Consider the following 23,710-nt stretch of genomic DNA (forward strand, 5'->3'; position numbering starts at 1 on the left):
CTCTGAATGAAGATTTCTTAGGCTTTAAAAATGGAAGAAGGGCAGCTTGAGACTGAGAACTCTGAGTTTACAAAGAACAAACATCTGATGAACAGCTGTGCATCAACCTGCCTGGCAAAGATTCAAGAATACAAGTGCTTAACTTTTAAAGTCCTATAGATAAAACTAATGGACAATCTGAAGGAGACACTGCTGACTTTTCTCCTTTGTTTCCTTGTTCTTCCCATCCAAGCCACGAGTTTATTCTTTACTCAGGAGCAAACATTAAGGCATCCTAACTATGTGGTATTAAAAAGCCTGGCCAAGAAACAGATACTTGTTTTTTAGTACCTATTGAATTTCTTTCACTACCAGCAATTATTAATTAGCCTGGAGAAGGAAAGAGAATGTATCTGCTCACTTCAGTGCTACTAAGAAGTTCCTAATAATGATGCAGATGTTTCCAAACACAAAGTGGATGGGATGCCCAGATGTCTTTCATTGTCATATTTTTCCAAGCAGCTTGACAAACTTCAGATGTAAAAAATAAATATGAATGATGAGTCTGCCTTGCCAGCAAAAATAAAAAGCATGTTTGACAAAAAAGCAAACACAGCAAATCTGAGGAGGTCAGAGCTTTGTCAGCCTTTGTCCAATTAAGGTAGTTTATAATCAGCCATGGGAACATTGTATGGCATTACAAGAACTGAACTGCTGGTCACTCAGACACCTGACTCTTTTAATTGATTTATCTCACCTTGTGTTCCCTGTTGAAGAGCAACTGTTAACAAAAAGAAGACTTATTTTCTCCTCTAGTAGTTAATGTTCTGGGCACCAGAAATCTGGAATCTCTGAAGTGCTGGAAGTAATCAAAATATATCATTACTTATTCTTGGCAGGGAAACTCTGCAAACTGATTAAGAAAGAGGACTTGAAATAAATTAAGAATCAACCCTGTGAAACCAAATTGAGAAATACCATAAAAATAGCAAAGCCCAGACACAAATGCATCTGTTTGCAAATTCACTTGCAGTCAGCAATGAAAAGAAAAAAAGATTTTTTTGTTTTCTTTTGTTTTGGAAGAAGCTGAGAAGAACCCAGTTTTATGTGGTATAGCTAAGGTCTGTTAAGGACAAACTATTTATTAATTACATGATTCCTCAATACTTCCTAAGCATTTGTTTAAACAAAGTTTTTAATTAAAATATACATATATTTAAGTGTCCTTGGTTTCTGCTATTGTAACAGCTCTATGAAAGAAGTACAGTTTTCTCCGAATACTAACAGAATCTATGATGATATTAATTACATTTGACTTACAACCCACTGAGCATACTAAGATAACCTTCTAAGATATTTTTCAGGGATTTTCAAAACAGCTGCTGCCACAGACCAAATTAAAGCAACAGATATACCTCAAATTAGGCTCAGTCAAGAAGTATCTGGTCAATGTTAGCTTACTATTCACCAAAGCTGCTGCATATTTCTGTAAGTTTTAAAACAGGAAACCAATCGGGAGAAAATACCAAAAGAGAAAGAAAGCGCATAAGGAAAATTTACAAGCATGCTGTATCTCACACTTGAAATCTGGATCAGCTGAGTATTAACATTCTTCCACATGGAAAGGGTCACACGTGCAAACTGAGCAACACAGATTTGTTATTTATAATCTGAAGAAAATCAAGTGCGTGACACTTGACTCCCATAAGTGCATGGGTGCAAAGGACCAAGCATCCAGACGTGACGCATCCAGAAATGTTCGACAACATGAATTTCAAGTTAAGCTTGATGTATTCACTCAATGCTATGAGAACACCTGGAAAACATTAATGTTGAGTTTAACCCTTGAAAGCCCAGAAGGCAGCATAGTTTAACCTCAAAACTGTTCCACCTTGGTAGGTGCTCTCAAACACCGCTTGCTCAGTGCCCAGCAGTGCCCAGACCAGGCCTGGCGGACCCCCAGAGGCAGCAGGCCACGTGTAGGCTGGCTTGGCCAGCCCAAGCATACTGCCTTCAGGAAGGCTGTGGTACGCATACCACAGTTTGTACACATAGCTGAGGAAATAAAAAGCTTCAGTTTTACTCTGGGACTGCTTCACAAAGAACTCATCTTGCAGACAAAAATGCTGATGGCATCCCTTTCTGTTACAAGCAAGTTAAAAAAAAATAATGAAGAATCTTTATCATCAAATCACAGATACTCAAAAAAGTCAAATGAACATCAGTAAAAAAACAGAACCAAAAGACACTGACTATTTCTGGCTGGACTTAGAAAGTCTAAGATCCCAGTGAAAAATCAACAAGGATGATTTTATATCACTGCGTTCTATATTCTAAGAATAGTAATGCTGACATGACCTCAAAGAGTTATTTAAGTTGCATTTCCAACTATTTTGAGATGTGAAAAGTACTCAAGTTCCCAATAAAATGAAATTGTTACCTTCCAATTGTTACCTTCCTATTGGACAAAATTATTTCTTAACAGCTTAAACGTCAAAAACATTGTAACGAAATAGCAACTATGCCATTTATTCAAGCTTTTTCTGAAAACTGGGGCTATTTTTCTTCTCCCTGATGAACTTTCCAGGTTAACTCCCCCCATATCACAACAGTAAATCTCAGTTCACCTGCCTCTATAGAGCATGCAGCAATTAGAGCAGAATGGCTCTAGGCAACAGGCAAAGAACAGATCCATCTGTGAAGTAAACAAGCCCAGGCATGCTATTGCCAGTTCCTGTTATGGAAAAAAAAAAAAAAAAAAGAAAAAAACAAAAGAGTGAAGAATCAGACTCTATTCAACGATCTGAAAGAATAAGAGGCACAGAAAGGTGAGCTTGGCTGCTGACAAAAAGGTAGGTTTATTGTGTTTTTTTTTCCTTCTAAGGGGCAATCACCTCAGAACCACAGCCTCTCTGGGTTCTGTTACTCTTGGCAATGCTGGTCTTGTGTTTTCATTTTTTAGTTCTTAAGAGGATAGTAAGGCCTGTGATGTTGGCAGGAAGTCTGTAATCATTCCATGAGGTTCTCTCATGCTTTTACATTTCCCAAGGAACTACTCAGCAGCAGTCTCCCTTCTGCAGTGCCTTCTCTAATCTATGTGCTTGAACATCTCTTTTTCCACAGCAGCATGGCTGCTGGGAGAAGCAACAGGTGATATGACTCAGCATGCCATGCTGGACAAATGAGCCTTCAATTGAGAACACTTGCTCCCAGCACTTCTATACTGGGCTGCTAGGCAAGCCATTAGCCAGAGCCATCACCCTTCTGCACATGCTGAGTAGCAATCTGGTCAGTTTTTCATGGTAGCTGGACAGTGCATCCCAAATATCTGGTTCAAATTGGGCCCTAAAGGCCTTTCCTGAATCATTACTTCATTCCCACTTGGTCAATTGTTGCAAATAGAAATGGTGAGCTACAGGAAGTAACACCCTAAAAAATACAATCTGTCAATACCTGCTTCTGCAGATCTTCTCAAATATAAGCACACCACTTTGCAGTACATTTGAAATACATTCAAGAAGAGATTGAATCAAAGGGATCAGAGTATATACTAAAGTGGTAAATTGTTACTGCATTAACCTTTACATTTCCCTTTTGGGAAAAAGCAAGCCCAAGGACTTCATGACAACATGATTAATAAGATGCTCTAGGGTAGGAAACAGCCACAAACCTGTGGCTGACTATCACACCACTCTTTGACTTTTGAAAATAATTGACAGAGTTACGACCTGTTGCCTTAATATTGCTAACACATTTATTGCTGAGTAGAGAAAAGCACCACCTCAATTTCTTCTTGGAAGAGTGCTTTCTAATGCTTACTCCTACCACCAAAGCAACTAACAATCAGATTGTACTGATGTCACAAATGCTTTTTAATATAGAAGTGACACTAATTTGGACCACTTCATTTAATTCTGTAAGAAAATTTCATTAATACAGGATTTCAGCAAGTGGTAACCCTTTTTAGCTTAGCTGCTCCACTGTCTACAAAGACATGAGCAGAATTTCTTCTGCTGTCTATTACAATAAAGGCAACAATAAAATCAGGAAAAATCTTTAACTCTATTCTATTCCTGCAGCAAATTAAAAGGCCAGAATCCATCCAATTTTAGCAATAGCTGACCAGTTTGAAAGCAGTAACAGACAGAGCAGCTGCCCATGCATTAAAGTGAAGAAGTAGCAGACACAGGCTCTTGAATTCACCAGTGGGTCTACAGAGCTGTTTTAAGTGGATGAGCAGGTGCACTGCCTCTCACTTGGATAACCAGACTTTAATATGCAGCACATTTTCTGTAAGGCTTCTTGTAAAAAAAGGTGCTTGTAAAAGAGAAGGTAATGGGCTGAGTTAGCTTAAGACATTTTCAACATCTGAGCAAGATTTCTTCTTGTTTTTTTTTTTTGTTTTTTTTTTTCTTTTCTTTTCTTTTTTTTCTGGCAGCATGCCTATCCCAGCCTACACCACCCCAAAAAACAACACATCAGAGAAGCACTACCAAATCCCTAACACTTCCCCTGCTTTCAAAGCAGGGCAGACATCAAGCTGGACCAGCAGTATTCATCCATCCTTTGCTCTGGCCCAGCTAAATGAGCCCCTGACTGCAGACTCTTCCCACAGCCATTCCCTGTCCTCACTAGACAATATAAGCACATTAATCCAAGTTTCTCCAGGTTCCTGGGTTGACAAGATAGGCCACGCTGAAACATGGGAGAAAAAAACTCTTACTCTTTCTTGCCACAGAATTGTTTGTCATTAACAATAGAAAGGAGAGCTTTTCCTTATATATTTAAGTCATGCATAACCAAATATTTGTGTATGAACTCTCTGAAGTCTCCGAACTGCATCACATGCTGAGCCCCACACAATCACTCTTCCTTGACTCATATAGAGGGCAATAAGAAAAGCAAGGTCAGGAAAGTGCGTGTCAACTCAGCCTTCATTAGTCTCATGAGTTATTTATCTACTTTATCCTGCTCTGGGATAAACCTGCTCTTTGGCATGTTTGTCACTAACTTTGTAGCTGAAGTAGCTGGTCTTTTTTTTTGTTTTTTGTTTTTAATATGTAGGAAGTGTTAATACCCTAAAGGACACAAATAAACCCCCTGAGACATACCAAAGCCTTTACTTAGATATCTCCTCCAGAAATGTTCTCATTTTTCCAAGGAAAAAATCGGCACCATCACTCATACTAGCGAGAAAGACACACAAACAAAAAGCTTTCCTTAGGCCATTTCTAATGGTACAAGCCAATAAACCTCTTCATCACTCACTGTGTTTTCTTTGCAAACCACACAGAATTTAACAGAGAGTAACACTGATTTCCCACAGGTCACTACAGCAGTAAAAGCCAGCTTCTCTTAGATAGCAATTCTCTTTTCCAACTCAAATTGCAGACTCAGACTAGTATGTCTTTTAATAACCTCCAGAATCCTAACTATCTCAACATTCTTATCTCATGTTATTAGAATACTCAAAAGAGTTATTAGGAAAGGCATTCTGGCAAAAAAAAAAAAAAAGAAAGAAAATAAAAAAAATCACTATTTTTACTGCAAACAACAGCTGGGTCATGCTGTTATTCTGGTGTTTTAATATTGCATTTTGGAAAGATTTACGTATCTGTAACCTAGAAATGGATCTGAAGAAACTCAGTCCACTGGGAGCAAAATTAACTGCAAGGATGATTTTCTCATGTTAGTCATTTCCATTCCGATCAGCTTCAGTTGACCAATACTGTGTCATCCTGCCTAAGACAAACAAGACAAGTTTACTCTTACTCATCATCTACATAATGCTTTAGAAGAACAAATGGAAAGATGCAGTGAACTCCACAGGGCATCTTGAAACTTGAAGCACAGTACTGCAAGAGTTATTATGCACGAACCTCATGTGGCCCACAGAGGAAAAGTTCTACCAAAAAGAGCACAGGCTGCCAGTCAGTCCTTGGGATTATCCAAATCGCTCAAAGTACACCCAAGATCAGTTTTGCATCTTAGCTATCATAAATGAAACATGATGATATGGTATCCAGAAATTTTTGGAAATACCAACTACAGTAGGTTGCATAGTTCCCCTTGGGTTTGGATTCTTACCTACTTCTGCATTTCTAAAATCTTTGTAAAATATACTGAATAACAAACCAAATTTACAGAAGATGTTTCACAATAGGAAAAAAAATCCATTAACTTAAGGGAAAAAAAGAAAACAGCAAAAGTCACTTGTTATGAAAAGTACAATACTGCAATACAGTCTGTTATATTCTCATTAGTTTTCACATAGAAGACATAGACTAAAAAACCAGTAGAATACACTGATTAAAAAGGAATCTTTTGTTTGTGTGAAGGAAAGCATCTTGATATTTTCATAATATTACACTTCAATACTAAATTTGCATGAGGCACATGTAAAACAGAAACAAGAATCTGCCCCTGCAAGCTGTAGGAGGTTTCATTTCCTCATGTTCCTGACCTTTAATTCACATAAATTTATCTTCATAAGGCAGCCCTTCTGCTTCCAATTAGTGTGTGTGCTCAGATAAGGACTGTCCCGGTACTCTGAGGTTTAGCAAAGCTCCTCCCTTTTTGTCCAGTTTTACAGCTTAAGGTGAGAGGGGCTGGGGAAGGGCAGATTCTTGACCGGAGCTCACAGAACTTCAGTGGGCAACCAGCCCTTGTCCCCCTGCTCCCAATACTGCCTTAACTTCAAAGCATTTAAACCATCTCACCTGTATTCTCCTTATCAAACTCAATAGAAATGAGCTCATTTTCATCTGAACCAGAGACTTGGTTCTACAGTGCTGTCCAGCACTTTCACAGTAATGGTTCATCTATATTAATACCATCCTTCTCTTCAAAGCTTCTCCTCTCACCTCAGATAATGGGAATTAAAATGGCAGAAGAGAGGAAACTTTGGCAAGAGTTACTTAGCCTTTCACTGTATCTTAGTGAATCTCATTTGGTGAATCAAGGTGCCCTGAAAAACATAATCTGCAGCTACTCACAGCTGACATAACAGCACTAGTCAATGTAGTGCTAGAGGAAAGACTCAAGTGCTGGCTAGTGTTTGCTACTACAGATAAAGCCAGCAACACATTCAGTGTTTAGCATCTCTTTCTCAAATGGAGGCAACAGCAAGTTCCAGGCAATGTCCCTCTCTAACATTATACATAATTGTTCACATTGCTGGATTTGTGTGGAAGAGCACAAAGGGTGGTCCCTATCTTGCTGTGTCTTCACACATTAGTGTAAGAATATAATCTGCAAACCAAACAGGCTCCTTTCACATGAGAACGGTTGTTTCCAGAATATTTTAAAATCTCTGCTGTTCATTATCACCATTTGTCAAATGTTTTTTTCTTCTTATGTAATTCAGGTGCTTTAAGTAGCTTTTATTGGGAAGCTGTGTACACCTTGCAATGACTGCAAAATGCATGTACTGATCTTTTTTTCTTTTTTCTCTCCCCCTCCCAGATTTTCTCTTATATAGATTTCTGTGTGTGCTTTACTACTCTGGCTTTGGGTGCCTGCAGTGGGAATCAAGCCTTTATCCTTGATTGTACTGAAGAATAATTTTCCTTTGTTATTGCCAAGAATTAAAGATGACTTAAACAGATGGATGTCCCTAATCCTATCACCGGGAGCTAAGTGTAACCTCCATGACACAGACACAGTATTTAAGTCACTTTCCAGCACCTTTTGATCCATTCTTCCTCAACTTTTCTTTCTTAAAAAATGTTTTACAATCTTTTTTTTTTCAGTGGTGAGTCTGTGTTCTCTTTCATATTTCAAAGCAAACAGGATAAAGCCTGCACAGCAGAGACCACGGATCATACATCTATTTATAATTTTCTTAATTATCTTGCTAATTTGAAAGGACTTTCCCCAAGCTGTGCATTACTCTGGGCCATAACCTCTTTATCACAGCCATGCTGACATGGACTGCAATAGCCCTGAAGTGGTGTGCTTAACTAATATAAATTCTTGAATGTATCTGGAATATAATTTCTGTATATCTCAGTACTCCTTATAAACTTATGCTTTTAAAATGAAAGTATTTGTAGCACGTGTTTCTATTCATAGCTTTGCCATAAACCTTCTGATTGCAGCACATAACATTCTTGAGTCAGTTATTACCTACACTTTTCACTCCTGCTGCCTAACATGCCATGATTTATGTAAATGCTTTCTGTATATTTACAAAATCTTTAATGTACAGCAATTATTAAGTCAGTTTTGAAAAGGCATGGCTGGATGGAAACACCCAACTACCTCACAGCCTATGAAATTTTTTGGACATAATATCTGGGATAATTTTTTCAGAAAGTTGTTATTGCATGAGAGGTAAGCCAGAAATAGGGAAACTCCAATTAGACAGAATGGAAAAATAACTCATAACGTTAAATCAAACACTGGAACCAGGGCCTGGAAAGGTTGTGGGATCTCCATCTGCTAAGACATTGGAAAAGAAGCAACTGCTGAGTTACTGTGCTTTGATTCTATGAACTTCAAGCTATAGAGACCAAACAGAAATGCACAGGAAGAACTGAGAGATATCACAGAAGACAGGATCTAATATGCAGTCTACAAACAAGCGCCTTCAATTCTATGCATTCATGTCACAAACTTCGGATGTTCACCTATGGTAAGAAATGGACTGTGTTTTATTTCTGAAGCTGGGTTTAATGCACACACAAAGAAACTGGCATTAATCACTGAAATCTGGTAGCTAGATGCTAATTAGCACAGCCTAGCACATGCTGGGAAATACCCAAAGTCCACTGACTTAGACTGTGAGGTAGAACACCTTCCTAACCAAACTCTACATTCAATTGTCCAGTTTCCCTATCTTGTCTCTGGTGACATTGATAAAAAAGAAAAGACCAAGACACCTCCCAAGAACAATACAAATCCCAAATTCCATCTGAGGACAAGAGGGTCAAGCCCAGCTGTGAACTCTGAGGAGAAAGTACACAAGTCTGAAGCCTCATCATGGTCTAGACCTCAGTGTGAAGAAGACATACAGAGGACACACATCCTGGCTCATGTTCACCGCTGGCATTCTGGTTTGAGACCAAAGCAAGCATGGCACAGTAGAACTCACCAGCAATACTCTCAGCTTCTTGGTTATATTTTGCAGTTAGCATTGGGCTCCACAGTTGTACTGATACTGTATCCAAACAAGTGAGGCTAAATGTAATTCAAGTTATGCCTAACCAGAATGTGACTACACTTCTGTCTGCAGTACCAACATGCCCACTCATACCCTTGGAGAGGGCTGTAATTCCATTGCAGCCAAAGACATAATTTATGTACTTCTATTTCTAGAAGCACGTGATACGTTTTTTTTATCATTTTCCCTCCCAGTCTTCCTTCTCTGTCTCTTCTCTTTTTTTCCCCATGCACTGTAAATTCATCCATCATCAATACTCATTTTCCCTTGTACCATGCTGTATGAAAAACAATGTAGTTGACTACCTATCTTTGATTAAGCAAACTGTTATCTTAAAAGCTCACCCAACAAATCTCTATTTAACCAAGAACTTTGATGTACCCTGTTATGTTTCAATTTGACAGAATATGATTTATAAGCAAAATATAAGGTTGATTTATAAGCAAAAGCTCTAGCAGTTCTGGATAAAGAGAAAAGATGTCTTCAGGTTATTGGCACCAGTACAACTTAAGAGAAGAATGCCTATACCATAATGCAGCATGTCACAAAATGTGTTTTAGTAAGTCCTCATAGAAATCAGTTCTGTCTTTCTCATTATTATTGCACTACAAACTTACACAACATGCTGTGCAGTACCTAAAATATCCTCCATCAGAACACAGGTCATGAGAAATTCTGCTGAGAAAACCTTCAGACACCTTCTGGCATAACAACAGTTCTAAGAAACACTAATGTGACTGGGGAAGTGCTCAGGGAGGTCTCTGAAGCAAGCAATAGTCTTCCCATTCTTCTATCTTCTATTCCAGGGTTTCATTCCCCAGCAACCATGAGCAATTCCCAAATCATTTCTTCCTCCTACATTTTTCCCACCTGGGACAAAGACACTTGAACCCAGTGCCATGGCAACTCCATCAGCCATACAAGCACTTTGGTTCTTCAGGGAAAATGAAAATTTTGAAAGGAAGCTGGGAGATAAAGGCTGCTACTTCTTGTTTCCCACTGTTAGGAAGTAATTACAAAAATACTTCAATCTGAAGTGCTCTCTGTGTGAGTAAGTTGTCTTTTTAAAAAAACACAACATTGTGAAGGGAAAAATAAAATAGGAGAAGTCTGAGTACATTAACATGCTGCCTAACTTCCAAACTGAAGGTTGTTGTCAGTATTATCCTATATGAAAGGAAAGTGCATGGAAAAAATAAAAAAGGAATGAACAGGAGGAAAGATAAATCAAATTGTTTGTGACCAGCTCAAGTAGAATATGATCCAAAGCCTACCTTGTTACCTCACTGGCGTAAATCTGAGTCTTCTCACTAACTCCCCTGGACTTAAATCAGGCTTCTACATTTTTGAGAAATATAATTAAGATTTTACTTTACCATACTCCCAATTCTGATTCAAAAAGACTTGAGAAGAAGGCCTTCTGGGTGCAAATTTGATTGTAGCTCTTTAGTTCTCCACCTGTTGCTATTGCCCCTTGAATGCTTTCAAGGAATATGGTTCATATTCACACATCTTGGTGATGTTTGTCAGCTTACCAACGAAAGAGAACAGATTATTTTCATCTCGTCCAGACAGAATGATATTATAATCCTTTCAAGTCCTTCCAACTCAGGCCTGTCCACAGAGTATTTCTTTCTGTTTCTAATTGAAACAGTGATAAAATCTTGAAGATTTCTTTAAACGATGTTCTAACATGACACTCTCTATAGACTTGTGAAATACTATAGCAGAGCATGTGCTTGGTGGCATCCTGCAAACAACTGCCCCACAAGGTATGTATGCATTAGCAGGGAATGCCACATCACAGAGCTTTTTATACAATTTCTACAATATATCAACTACTTAAAATATTTTGAGAAACAGTGTGCAGCCTTGCATAAATTGTCTTCAAGTACTGGATATAAATACATTTCTAGTAGCAACACATAGGAACAGGATTACTCTCTATGCAGCTCACTCATTTCTACCTATCACTAACAGGTAAGTTAAAAATGGTAACCCATCACAGTTCTAACTGTCCCTTTTTCAACCTGCCAGAGTAATGGATGGCCAAAGGCTGCTGGCTGTGGAAATACCTCCTCCGCCCTCTGCTCGTCTATCTCCTTTACTAAAGCTGAAAAGATTTAGTAGGACTGTTGGGCTATAAAGTCTCACTGGATGTGTTTCTTCTCTACAAAAGATTAGAGGAAAGTATGTTGCATTAGCTGGGAATTTCTATGAAATGCAGAGATCCATATGTTTGACTATGCCTGATGAGAAAGCCCTCTGTATTTTCAGCAGCCTGGTTCAACTCACTGTCACTTGCTGTAAGCATCTATCTACTCATTTGCATTCTGCTACCAGGCTCATGATAGTCGATTCTACTTCACTTTTGAGCACAGAGAGAAATTTTCAGTAATTTTCTTAAATTCAAACAAAAATGAGGACAGTACACGTATTTGGAGTACATGGCATGGAAATCCTTGTTCTGGGTCATGACTACATTAAACATTATGAGCTGGCCAGTTTTCACATGGTTTTCTGTGTAACTCTTCTGACCCAGTTTTTCACAGGGAAGAATAACCAAGCCTGTTTTACATTCCCAAGGGAGAAATTTGTTCGACGTTTCCTGATGCTGTGTCACATCCGACTACATTAAAGTGGCTTTCAATAGTGGGGATTTCCCAGGGGAGGTCTTGGTCATCATCCTGCAGAAGAGGAAGAGCTTCCACTGTCTAAAAGAATTAACTGGCATTAACTACCATGGCATTTCAAACCAGCAAACAAGCTCACCCAGTGCAATGGACACTGCAAGTACCAATTCAGGGTATTTATTCAATACTCAATATTAACTGCTGGGGTTGTACTACTTCCTTGCAGGTTCACACTGTCACACATTTGCAGAAGAAAGATCAGTTTCAGAGAAACACAGTAGAACAAAATCAGCTGAATTAGCAGGAAGATTATCTGTGTAACAAAAATAACGACTCCATGAAACAAAAATGAATGCTCCCGCCACCAGTCTCTCAAAACATGGAGAAATTATCCATATTTCTCTGATCTCACAGGGTGAGAGTGTAAGCAGATGGGGCATTCTGTAAAGATAAAACAACAACAAAACCCTGCCTGCCATATGCTAGATAAGCACTGCTCTTTATACCAATGAATTAATGCAGTTAATTGAAAACAATCTCAACACAAAGCAAATGATGAAACCAATATTGCGCACACCATACGCTGTCATTCTCTAAAGTGGCTATTCATAGCCATGGATACGGTAAATAGAATGAAGCACAAAGTGCAGTTCAAGGATAAGATTACACTGCTACCTAAGTGGGAAGGCTAAACCCACAGTAATCAGGCATCCTAATATCTTCTCCAGAAACCCTGATTTATGGTACCCCCTTTCCAAGAAATTTCACTGGAACGTTATCACAAATAGCTGGAATACAGAAAAATAGAGAGAGAAGTAGATAGAGCATAGATGTGTATCTATCTATCTATGTAAGAACACAGCACGTGAACCAATAAACATACAATTACATTGCAATCATTACTAATATCTTGATCTTGAGCTGTTAATTTTCTTGATTTAGAATTCATAATCTCATTCTTTCTGATTGTTTGAAGAACACCAAATTCCCAAATGTTATAAAATCCTGCAGGAACACCAGATGTCCTGTGAGACAGAAAGTTTCTTCTATATAGCTGGAGTTGGAAGCTTTTCTGACAGCAGTATCTTACAAATAAAACTGACTACTTTTAGAGGGAATGCAATGCACTATATACTATTTCACTGTGGTAGAGGGGTTTTAAAGATATTTTCCACTTCACTGACAACAACAATTTTAAGTACTTTTTAAACCTTAGTATCTAGTTTGATGAGTCATCTGTCATCTATGACTAAAAATTTGCATAGTTGTCTGTGTTGGCTAAAGATGAGTCTGAATTTCTAAATCACCAGCACTCTGTATTCCTCATTTCTGCCTATAGCCTGAGTGGAGGACAGAGGCAAAAGAAATGAAGAATGATTTCATGAATCTATATAAAGTAGACTGCTTAAACACTGCTGACTGTTTCAAAGTGGCACATCCAGATGTATTTCCTGAAGTCAAATGTGCATAAAAGCTTTAAACTGTCAAATGTAATAAAGATTTCCTGTGAACAAGAGTAATGTTTAGTCTTTCTTTATTTGATTAGGAGGGCTGCTATGTTAACCCATCACATGGGTCATACGGGAGTTTCCCTCTATGTTAAGGAGTGGATTGACTGTGAAGAGCTGTCTCTGAGAAACAGTCATGAACAGATTGAGAGCTTGCTGGTTAGAATTAGGGACTGGATCAATAAAGGGCATCTGGTGGTCAGAGTCTAGTAAAGGCCATGTGATCAAAGGGAACCTGTTGATGTGGCCTTCTTGCTTCAGGCTCTCATCTTGATGGAGGACTTCAACCACCCAGAAATCTGCAGGGAAAACAACATGACAATCCAGAAGTGGTCCAGGAGATTCCTGGTGTCCACGGTCAACTTTCTAGCTCAGGTAGTGGACATGCTAATCCATCAGAGTTGAACTGTTGCTAGATCTGGTGCTCACCAATGCAGAAGAGATCGCTGAAGAGGTTAAGATTGGAGGCAGCCTCAGGAACAGGTTGTGCAGAGATGCTGTGTATGCCCCATCCCTGGAGACTCTCAAGGCCAGGTTGGATGGGGTCCTGGGCAGCCTGATCTGATGTATGGCAACCAGCCCATGGCTGGGGACTGGAACTGGGTGGGCTTTTAAGGTCCCCTCCAACCTAAATCATTCAATGACTCTATGATTTATAACAGACTGGAAAGTGGTTTGTTTACCTGTGAAAATGAGACCCTTAGGAGAATTACAGATTAATGGAAGTTCATCTCTAGAAGAAAATTCATTTGTCACATTCTAAGAAACCCACCTGGGAGAAAGTTCAAGATAATGACAGTATCTCAAATATCTATCTACAGTGCTCTTACAAAAGCCCAGGCATGCCATACTGTTATCTACACCATGATTAGCAATGGAGCCAGTGTTCTTATACATGGGTTATAGAAGAGGTTCTCTGACCAGTTTTAAACTGAAAAAAGAGCTGCATACAAGCAGTTTATCTAGTACACTGAACCAACTTGCAAGGCAACAATCAGAGGGAGGTTTTACGTGTTTATTACCTTTCAAAAAGGATGTTTAAAGTCTGCTGTCCAGACACACTTTACCAAGGATTGAAGGCTTTTTCTACCTCAGAAGCACAGATCTGGACTTGCCAACACCACACTCTGGATGTAAGTCAGCTCACAATAAAGGAAATGATAGAAAAAAAATAAAGATAGAGTTAGATTCCATACGCATAGAACCAAAAGGCCTGTGAGACTTCGGTTATTTGGCAGAGGAAATTCTTTGATGTTAAATAAGGTTTTGCCTATGAATATAAACTTTGGAATGAAATAGTCTGAGTGTCTTACAGGAATAGAGCTGTGTTAAAAAAAGATGGGCAGCAACGTAGTATAAAGCACTCCCTTTTTCCTACCCTGATAATCTGCATGTGCTACAGGACTGGGTCATACTTTGGCATCACTGGACACTTTCACCCAAGTATAGTTATGTGAATTATCCACAAATCAGCGAATACTACTTCTAGGAACTTAAAGTTCAAAACACATTAATCAACAACTTAATTGTAAACATACTGATACATAAGTGGATGAACATGACAGCATTCCTTGGTTTTGTGTTTTAAATTATGAAAGAAAGAAGAGGGAAAAGGTATCTTGTGGATGGCTAGAAAACAAATGCTGCCCAAACCTCTGATTTTCTGTTTTTGTTGCCCTCTTTTCTTTATGCTTTAATAAAAAATGGAAAAAATAAAAAAAGTTCTGTTGCCTGTACATATTAACTACAGATAAATTTTATATGTGGTCCAAGACAATTCTTCTTCACTCAGTGCAGCTCAGGCAAGCCAAAAGGTTGGACAACACCAATATAGAAATATCAGTTAGAGAAAGTATGAGAAAGTGACAGCTTTGATGGAGCTCCCTCATCAGAAGATACTGCCTCAGGTAAATTGACATATACAAACATTCTGTATGAATATTTGTGTAGTACATCAGTAAAGCACCTAACTGAATGCACAATGAACACAGTCGGCTGAACTCTACCATAACTAAAAGTTTGCACTTCTTCATTTTTGCTAGAGTGAACAGGTTGGTAACCTGGGATCTGTACTGCTCAGATCTCTATAGTACCAACCACGCTTAGAGCAATCCCAGAAATGCCACACTGCACTCTACAGTTTCAGTATAAGACTGACAAGCCTTCTACACATGTGGTAGACATCTCTTCTCCCATATCCTCCACTACCACTTAAAACAGACTTTTCCAGAGTAACTTCGTGACACAGTAAGTTCCCCTAGTCCAGGAAGTATGTCTACATATGATCAAGTTCTGCCTTATTTCATGTCTTTCCTTTTTCACAGAATATGCTCAAGGTAGCCACATGTGCCTCTGTGGTTCTCAGTTCCCCTCACCAATAAGGGCTGTACTATGTACTGCATAGATCGTTTCCAAATGAACACTCAGCATCATAGAAACAGATCTCCTCTGCCAAAGGACAAAACAAAGCTACCTGTAAGACACAAGCCTTTTTGGTCTTCTTGATCACAAAGAAGTCAGCTACAGACACATGGCCTTGACACTAACTAAAAAGATCACTACCAGTTTCAAAAAGGTAGCTGCTGTTCTTAAGGATTTCCACCAAGCAAGCAGAAGATCAGAATATGCTGAAGGCATTAAGAGCTTTATGCACTGACCACATGCCAAACAACATTCAAAGACACTCTCACTAATCTTCATGTATTACAAACTGGAATTTATAAATTCTTCCACAGAGCTATGAATAATTGGCCGCAGCTATTGCATGCTCCTGCAGCCTTTCCCCATGTTATAACTACTTGGAATTTGCAAAGGTTTCCATGGATTCAAAGCATGTGCAAATAAAGTCTGTGAGTACATGAAGCATGGTAAAGGAAGGAGATGCTGAGTTCACCAATGCAGACCAGAGGCTCCATCATCAAAATGTACTGTTGTCTGTCTGGTTTGACTCTGTCAGCCCAACTGACAAAGTGGTTTCAAGGTAGAAACACAGCATCAAGCCTTTTATCATTAGCATAAAAGCTCTTTTTTAGCATCGTTCATTCACTCACACAACAGAGATGCATGACTTAAAATACCCTCATTCGGGTTATCAAAAGCAAAATACTTTTGGCAGCATAGAGCTCAGAGGAATGCTAGGTTTATTGGCCTGTATGGTTCAGATTGCTGCTGATCCCCAAACCTGCTGTGATACTGCCATGCCATAGTGCAGCATGGACTTACCTTCTGAAAGAATAATAAAATCCTGATGGGATGATGGGATTTTATTTGAAATGCTTGTCAATTCCTACCTAATTTTTCCAGAGACCAAATTCCAAACCCACACCAAATAATTCAAATTCATGAAAACTGGTGATGAGGGAGTGCTTACATCCTCTCTGCTTAATATTTGTATCTAATTCTAGTTCTGTATTGTACTTCTTGCTCTTTTCAAACACTTATAAGTTGCATGAACGAGTGAACACAAGGAAGTACAAAAGGAATTTGAGAAGCTGAGAGATGTTGAAAAAACAGACTGCAGAAGGGGAATGAAGCTGCTCTTTAATCCACAGCATCAAAAACTTCAACATTCCCTATGCAATATGCTGGTTTGTAAGCATTCATTTAATATTAAAACAAGGGAAAAAACATGTGCTGGAATAGATTAAAACTACACAATAATTATTCTCAGATAGACCAGATTATCTTTAAGACCGAGAGGAACCCTGGAATTTGTCGAAGCATATATCCAGTTAAGACAATTGCTTTCAAACTGCATTAACTGCAACTCATAGAAGGGGGAAAGCAGTATCAGCCGTTGGCACAATTCCGCTATTATTTGGAAAGAAATAAGATCCAAATTTTAAACAGAAGTTGCATAGACAGGCGGACCTTAATAACAACTTAGAATATTAAAGTCATATGAGTATTTCTATTAACATGTCCCATAACATCTTACCATATTAGGCAGAGCTCTGACTTATTTCCACTGAAATCAGTACGAACTTTGCTCTTGGCTTAAGCAGGAACCGAGCATGAATTTTGCAACATTTCTTGAAGAGAACATCTCATGGCTAGGTTCTGGTCTCCTAGACGCATGCACAAGTGCTGCTCTTGGCAGAGAAACTGTATACATGACATTGATGTATTTTAAGAAAATATTTAAAAACTGTCTTTTCCAGCAGCTCAGTCAAAACTGCCTCTTTCAAAAGCTACAGTAGGCTACAGTTACCTGGAAGAGATTTGTAAACAAGCACACAGGTGTACACTACCTTCAGTGTGGACATCAGGCAGAGTATCAGTGATATGTTGTGCTACAGCTGATCGCCTGTACACCATATGGATTCTTCCCTTTTCCTCTTCCATTTGTTTTCCTCTTTCCAAAGGCTCAATGAAGTATTCATCCTCATCAGTTCTTATCATACCAGCCTGGTAAGGAAGAGAGAAAGCACACAAATACATCAGCTGAGAGCCTAATGGCCTTGCCTGTGGCTTTAAAAACAAATATCAACAGAGGTGAAGCATAAAACACTCAGCATATTACTGTACTGTAAGTATCAAATTACCAGTGGGCTTCCTTTGTACAGACTTCCAGCCAGAGGCAATATCCTCTGCATTCTAAGGATGCTCATCTGGCTGAGACCAGCATTCAAAGATAATAAGAGGAAATCTTGTATACATATGAGATGCATTACCCCACCAAAAAAACAACCAACACCAAAGTCATACAGGAGTTTATTACTTGTATGTTATATACAGCTAATTTGTAATCCATGTATGGTATGCTGAAAACTATGTACTGCAATGTCCTGCAAATCCTTAACTCATAGACATATTCTGAATCCCTCACAGCTCAGGCTTTTCATTTTACTTAATTAAAATCAGCAGATATCATACGGCTTCCTACTTAAGCGCTCATGGCTCCATCCTCTAACTACATAGCCATTGATGATTCTTCAGAACATTTTCTCTATCTCTTTCATCTGTAGAAGCTGTGGAATGGCTTCAGAGGGAAGGCAGATTCATTCTGATGATTGCCACAATTAAACTTGCTGCAGTCACATCTGCCTCAGTCTGGTTCAAGGGGAAAGAGATTTGAGCTCAGGAGGGAAAATTTCTCTGCTGGCACTTGTATATAAATCACAGTAAATACTGGTAAAGGAAATCTGGCAACACACGTGAAGAAACAGTCACTTAGAAAATCCTTAGAAAAGGCCCTAGATTCTGAACCTGCCCTTAAAGGCAGCAGTACGATATTGTTCCTTCTGGCACAACAAGTAAAAGCAGGAACATGACAGAGAATGAAAACCAGGTATGGAGCAATCGAAGGTGTCAGAACCCACCAATGGAATACGTATTTTGATGAATTTGCAAGCTATTCTCAACAGCATTAATATACAAAACACGAACATGTATATAAAATGTAGCAGAAAAAAAAAAAAAAGGCAAGCATTTCAGAGGCGCCCCAGAGAGGCTCTGGGATTGCCATGACTGACTGATTTGCCTAATGACTCTTGGGGCAAATGGACAGAAGAGCAAGCAAGCATCTCAAAATCCAAATGAATGAGGTAATCCCAACAAACTGCTCCAGGGGCTCCTCCAGCCTGAATGCCATCTACTCCAGCTCTGAATGCCATCAAACTTATTTATGACACAGCTACACTGATTTTATTTTGCAATAAACAGAGATTACCATAGTTCAAACTTAGATAATGTATCACATACAATTAGAATTACAAAGGTCTTTGACAAAGTATAAGAATGAATGTTTTAGTCAAAATATCCAAAATGGCACAGATTATTGTACCACAAGCTTTCCTTGCTCCATGAGTTTTCTTACATCTACATACATATTTCTTCAATTTTTGTTTTCTTCAAATATTTTCTTCAATATTTCTTCATATTTTACCTAAACTGCAAACATCTAAGTACCACATTTTTCCTGTATTTTCATTACAGGAATAGCAACAGTAAGTCAAATTTTTGGTAGGAATAAGTTAGGTTGACATCACAAATCAGTTCATGTGGCCAGTACACATAATTAGACTGAGAATTAACAAATGCCCTTTGCTGTTAATGGCTTATTTGCTTGCCATTTTCCTAAGCAGAAGAAGCAGAAATAAGTTTCGGATGTACAGTTGCCATGTAAGACCCTAACTTGGCAAAAAAAAAAGAAAAAAATAATAATTGTAAAACAAATAAAAAATGACACCCAAAAAAGCCTTCTATGAAGCTACTGCCTATGAGTTATGAGTTTAAAGCACTTCTATCCAAAGTCAGAGCTTAGCACAGAACTGAAGCCTTGGCTCCAGTTTCCAGCTTTAATGCGTATGCCTCTTCTTGTGTGCGTTAAATCTGCAAAGAGAGAGCCCACAATTATATTTTTGAGAATGGGTGTGCCTTCCTGTGAAAGGAATATAAGAATAATCTGCAAGCATCAAGTACAGTTTCCATTTTTACAGCTCCGCATTAAACACTCTGACAGACCTAACACATTCCACCCCCCTTAAGCTGCAACTCATTATCTGCTCCTCCAAAGACTCCTCCTAACTTCATAAATACCAATAATTTTGTTGTATTAATATGAGACAAAAACATTAGCTATTTTATAAGTCTAATTACTAATTAAGAAGAGCTGTACCCATTTCACATAATCATGCTAAACTAATCACCATAACGCACACTGACTTTTATTTTTATTTTTTAACAGTTATTAGGGATGATTATTTATGCAGACATAAAGCACATCTCTACCTTTGGTTCAGTTTTATGCAAACGGATAACTCCACTAAGTTCAGTGGATTGGAATAGTTTTGAGGAGGTTCAGGCAGGTAACCGTGAATAAACGTGACACAAACTTTCTGCAGCATTTACTAATGGAGTCCACAGGCTGGAATTCAGACTGCTTGTCAGCAACGTGGGTCTCCTAGAGAACGATGACCCCCATGGATCCAGTAAGACCAATGACCTGACCTCCAGTACAGCTCGCAATCTCCCCCTGGCATAGCAGAGAAGTTAATTAAAAGTACAGAGTCAAATGGCTCACACAGACTGAAGGCGGCCTGCACAGACCATTTACCACATGCCACGATGTGCCTTTTGGAAAAACAGTGCTCCCCGCAGTCCCGTGAGAGAAAGGAAGATTTATCGCAGAGACCATGCAATTGTGGTTTTGTAGTCAAAGGGCCAAACCTAAAGGGCTGATGAAGGAAAAATGAATACGGATTAAAACCAGAAGAAGGAGTATCTGTTATATTAACATGAACACATTCGGAGTTTTTTCAGCACTGCATCTCACTGACTTTCTTCGTCACCCTTTCCACACTCTTCAGCCTTGTTTCACTTTGCTTCATCTGCAAGTTTGGTGTTCTCTCACCTATGTGAAGGTTCAATACATTTTTCACGTAGCTTCGAATATGTAATTTGCCCACTTCTGAAATACTCATCTATACTGTCTGTTGCAGAAAAAAAAAAAAAAAAAAAAAAAAAAATTAATATGCTCTAACACTGAATACATAGGACTTAAAACTAGAATGGTCTTATGTTTCAAAGCATATTCCAACAGACACATTTTTATAAATAACCTTTATTTTCTTTTTGTCCCTTTCATTGGAAAAAGAAATGTAGAATCAACAGGAACACTTCAGGTCCATTTTAACAGCCTACACTCAAGTGTGAATGCAAAATCCAGCTTTCTTTCCATTGTGTTTTTTTCCTTCTCTCCTACATTTTCTTCAATAAAAAGAGCTTGGAGTTTTCCAAATGAATGCAGAGAGAGGAGTATATGCAGATGTTACATTTCCGAGAGAATCTTCACTGTAAACTCTACTGTCAACACAGCATTTTCTTCCTGACCAGACAGATAAGCAAGCAGGTGTTTTGAGCACATATTTTTAAAGACTCACTTGGAGAAAAGATTGCAGTGAATTTTCAAGAAAGAAGTATGTAGTGGATTTTTTTTTTTTCCACAAAAGCACATTTATGGAGCAATACAGGAAAGCACAGACTGAAATCCTGGAATGCTATTAATTTTAATACTTTTTCTTACAAATTAATAACGTCCAAAGTTTCCACCAACGGAAAGATGCAGTATGAAATCTGTGCTTCTGTGTTTATCAAGAACTGCCCTCATTTGCCTTAAAATGTAAACACAAGAACACAACAAAACCCTGACAACCAAAAGAAGCTTTTGTGGCACAGTGACTGAGAAGGCCCAGAATAAACCTGCCTGTTCTCAGCGCTATTCCCACCTTGACTGAGACTCAAGAGAAGTAGATTAATTTCTCAGCGTTCCTACAGATGCACTTCTCCCATTTTTAAAAGGGCAGCAAATGCCCCTCAGTGAAATGTACCATAGGGGAAATAGGCTGAAGCTCTTGTTTAACACCTTCTCCCCACCCTCCTTGCTGCACAGTATCCATAATTTTGTCTTCAAATGATTTCTGACCATAATCCCATGTCATCCCTGCAATTCTTCCCGCCCTCCCCAGTGCAGAAGTAGTGATGCAGAGAGAACTTAGGGAAAGCCTTTCTGTCAAATTAAATAGATGCAGGAGCTGGTCCTGTCCAAGTTCATAATAAAAGATTATTGGGAGCAAGGCCAAATGTAGTGCGGCACAGGCAGCCCCCCTATGAGGACTTCCCAGAGCCAGCAAACCATGTACTCATACTAGATAATCCACTGATAAATCTGGAAAACTGTTTTTTTTCCAAATGCAAAAAGACACAGACAACAATAATAAAAGAATTACAAATGATGCAAAGGCTTGAGAAAATCGTCTACAAGGGCAGGTTAAATAAGGAGTCCCTTACTGAGCCAAAGTCAACAGCATTTAAGGGGGAACATGATTCTATATAAATATGCACAGGGCATTAGCTGAAAGTGGGGGGGGGAGAAATATTCATTTGGAGGAATACAACAGAGAGCTGTAGAGTGGTCCTTAAGAATGGACACATTTAACTTCAGTATTTGAGTAAACAGTAGGGGCGGGATTTTCAAAAGTATTTTAGGAAGTTAAACGCCCCATTTCTAGTGTTTTGCAATGGGGGCATGTCACTGAATTCTCAGCTGTGTTTTGAAAAGCCCACCCTCAAATGTCAGAAAGTGAAAGCGCTTGTTTAGCAAGGCAGCAGTCACAGCCATTATCAAATCAAGTGCTGCTAATACCTGACATTGAATGCTACCCCAGGGTAGGAAATGCTTTGGGTTGTTGCAGTCTATAGTGCATTTATTTTACAAAATAAACCTAAGACAAAGTATTCCCATCCTAACTACCATGCTGAGAAGTTAGTTAATGCTCTCACCTCTTGATGCCAGTCTCTACTGCCCATCTCTCTGCAAGTTCTGGTGTTTTTTGTTTTTTGTTTTGTTCTCTCTTACAATGGACAAACTGTTGCCTCAAAAATGAAAGCTACAATTTCTCACGCTAATTCCTTTGCAAAGTACTGATTTGCACAACTAACCACGAAAAAAGCTTGACAAAAGTTAAGTTTCTGAAGTGCTAAGACCTCTAACTACAGTACCCATCAGCAATATTTCACTGCTCCTAGCTACAGCACAACCTGCATTGGCAGCCCCCATCTCACACTGACGTCTCCAAGCTTTCCCTGGAAGGGGTTGCCTTCAAGTGCTACAGCACTTAGCATGGCAGCACACTTGACCCATCAGTAGATGCTGATCTACACCAGACACATTTCAAGCACACCATCAACAGAAACAACTGAAAAGATCACGGAATCTTTAATGGGAACAAGCAATCAGATGGGGAACAGAATGATTCAAGCAGTCCATGTTTACAGCGGATCCAGGTATGCGTACTATATATTATCAGCATCCATCGGATCTTACAGAACCACTAAAGCTGGAAGAGATCTCTAAGATCACCGGGTCCAACCACCAATGTATCCCCACCATGCCCACTAACCACATTCCTCAGTGCCACATCTGCATGGTCCACGAACACCTCCAGAGACAGTGACTGCACCACCCCCCTGGGCTGCCTGTGTCACTGCATCACCACTTTCTGAGAATAAAGTTTTCTTAATACCCAACCTGAGCCTCTGCTGGTGTAACTTAAGGCCATTCCCTCTCATCCTATTGCTAGTTACCTGATTCAACATGTACTGCTTTGATGCTAAAGAAATTGCAAGTACAGAGCATTTGGTGTGCTATGAATGCAAACAAAGGGAGATCGGCACAAGGAGTCAAGCTCTGGGACAACCAAGCGTCATTTCACAGATTTTTATTTTTATTTTTTTAAATCACATACCATAGCAATCACTGTGGGCTCCAAAAGGAAGAGAAGAAAAAGCAAGACAATGTGGTGACACCTCCCCAGGGCACTTTCCTGGCTCCAGCCGAGGAGCTTTGTAAGCAGAAGCCCAGACTGGTGCAATACCCTGTGCTGCAGAAGATGAGTGTTTCCCTGGTAGCAGCAGGGCCAACTCAA

General features: G+C 39.1%; 1 protein-coding gene across 5 annotated transcripts in view; it reads right to left on the minus strand.

Moving 5' to 3' along the window:
- ADAMTS3 (ADAM metallopeptidase with thrombospondin type 1 motif 3) overlaps positions 1-23,710 on the minus strand; it is a 129,344-nt gene that overhangs the window by 69,325 nt on the left and 36,309 nt on the right. For 4 of the 5 annotated variants that reach the window (XM_085222694.1, XM_085222695.1, XM_085222696.1 and 1 more), the window contains exon 4: positions 17,534-17,690. In XM_085222694.1, coding sequence (XP_085078820.1) covers positions 17,534-17,690 — 157 coding nt within the window. Of the gene's footprint in view, positions 1-14,305; positions 14,461-17,533; positions 17,691-23,710 lie in introns of those variants that run through there. The other variant, XM_085222698.1, reaches the window with a different exon arrangement.

Source organism: Meleagris gallopavo, chromosome 4, assembly GCF_905368555.1.
Source record: "Meleagris gallopavo chromosome 4, MGAL_WU_HG_1.1, whole genome shotgun sequence".
Classification (NCBI taxonomy): Eukaryota; Metazoa; Chordata; class Aves; order Galliformes; family Phasianidae; genus Meleagris; species Meleagris gallopavo.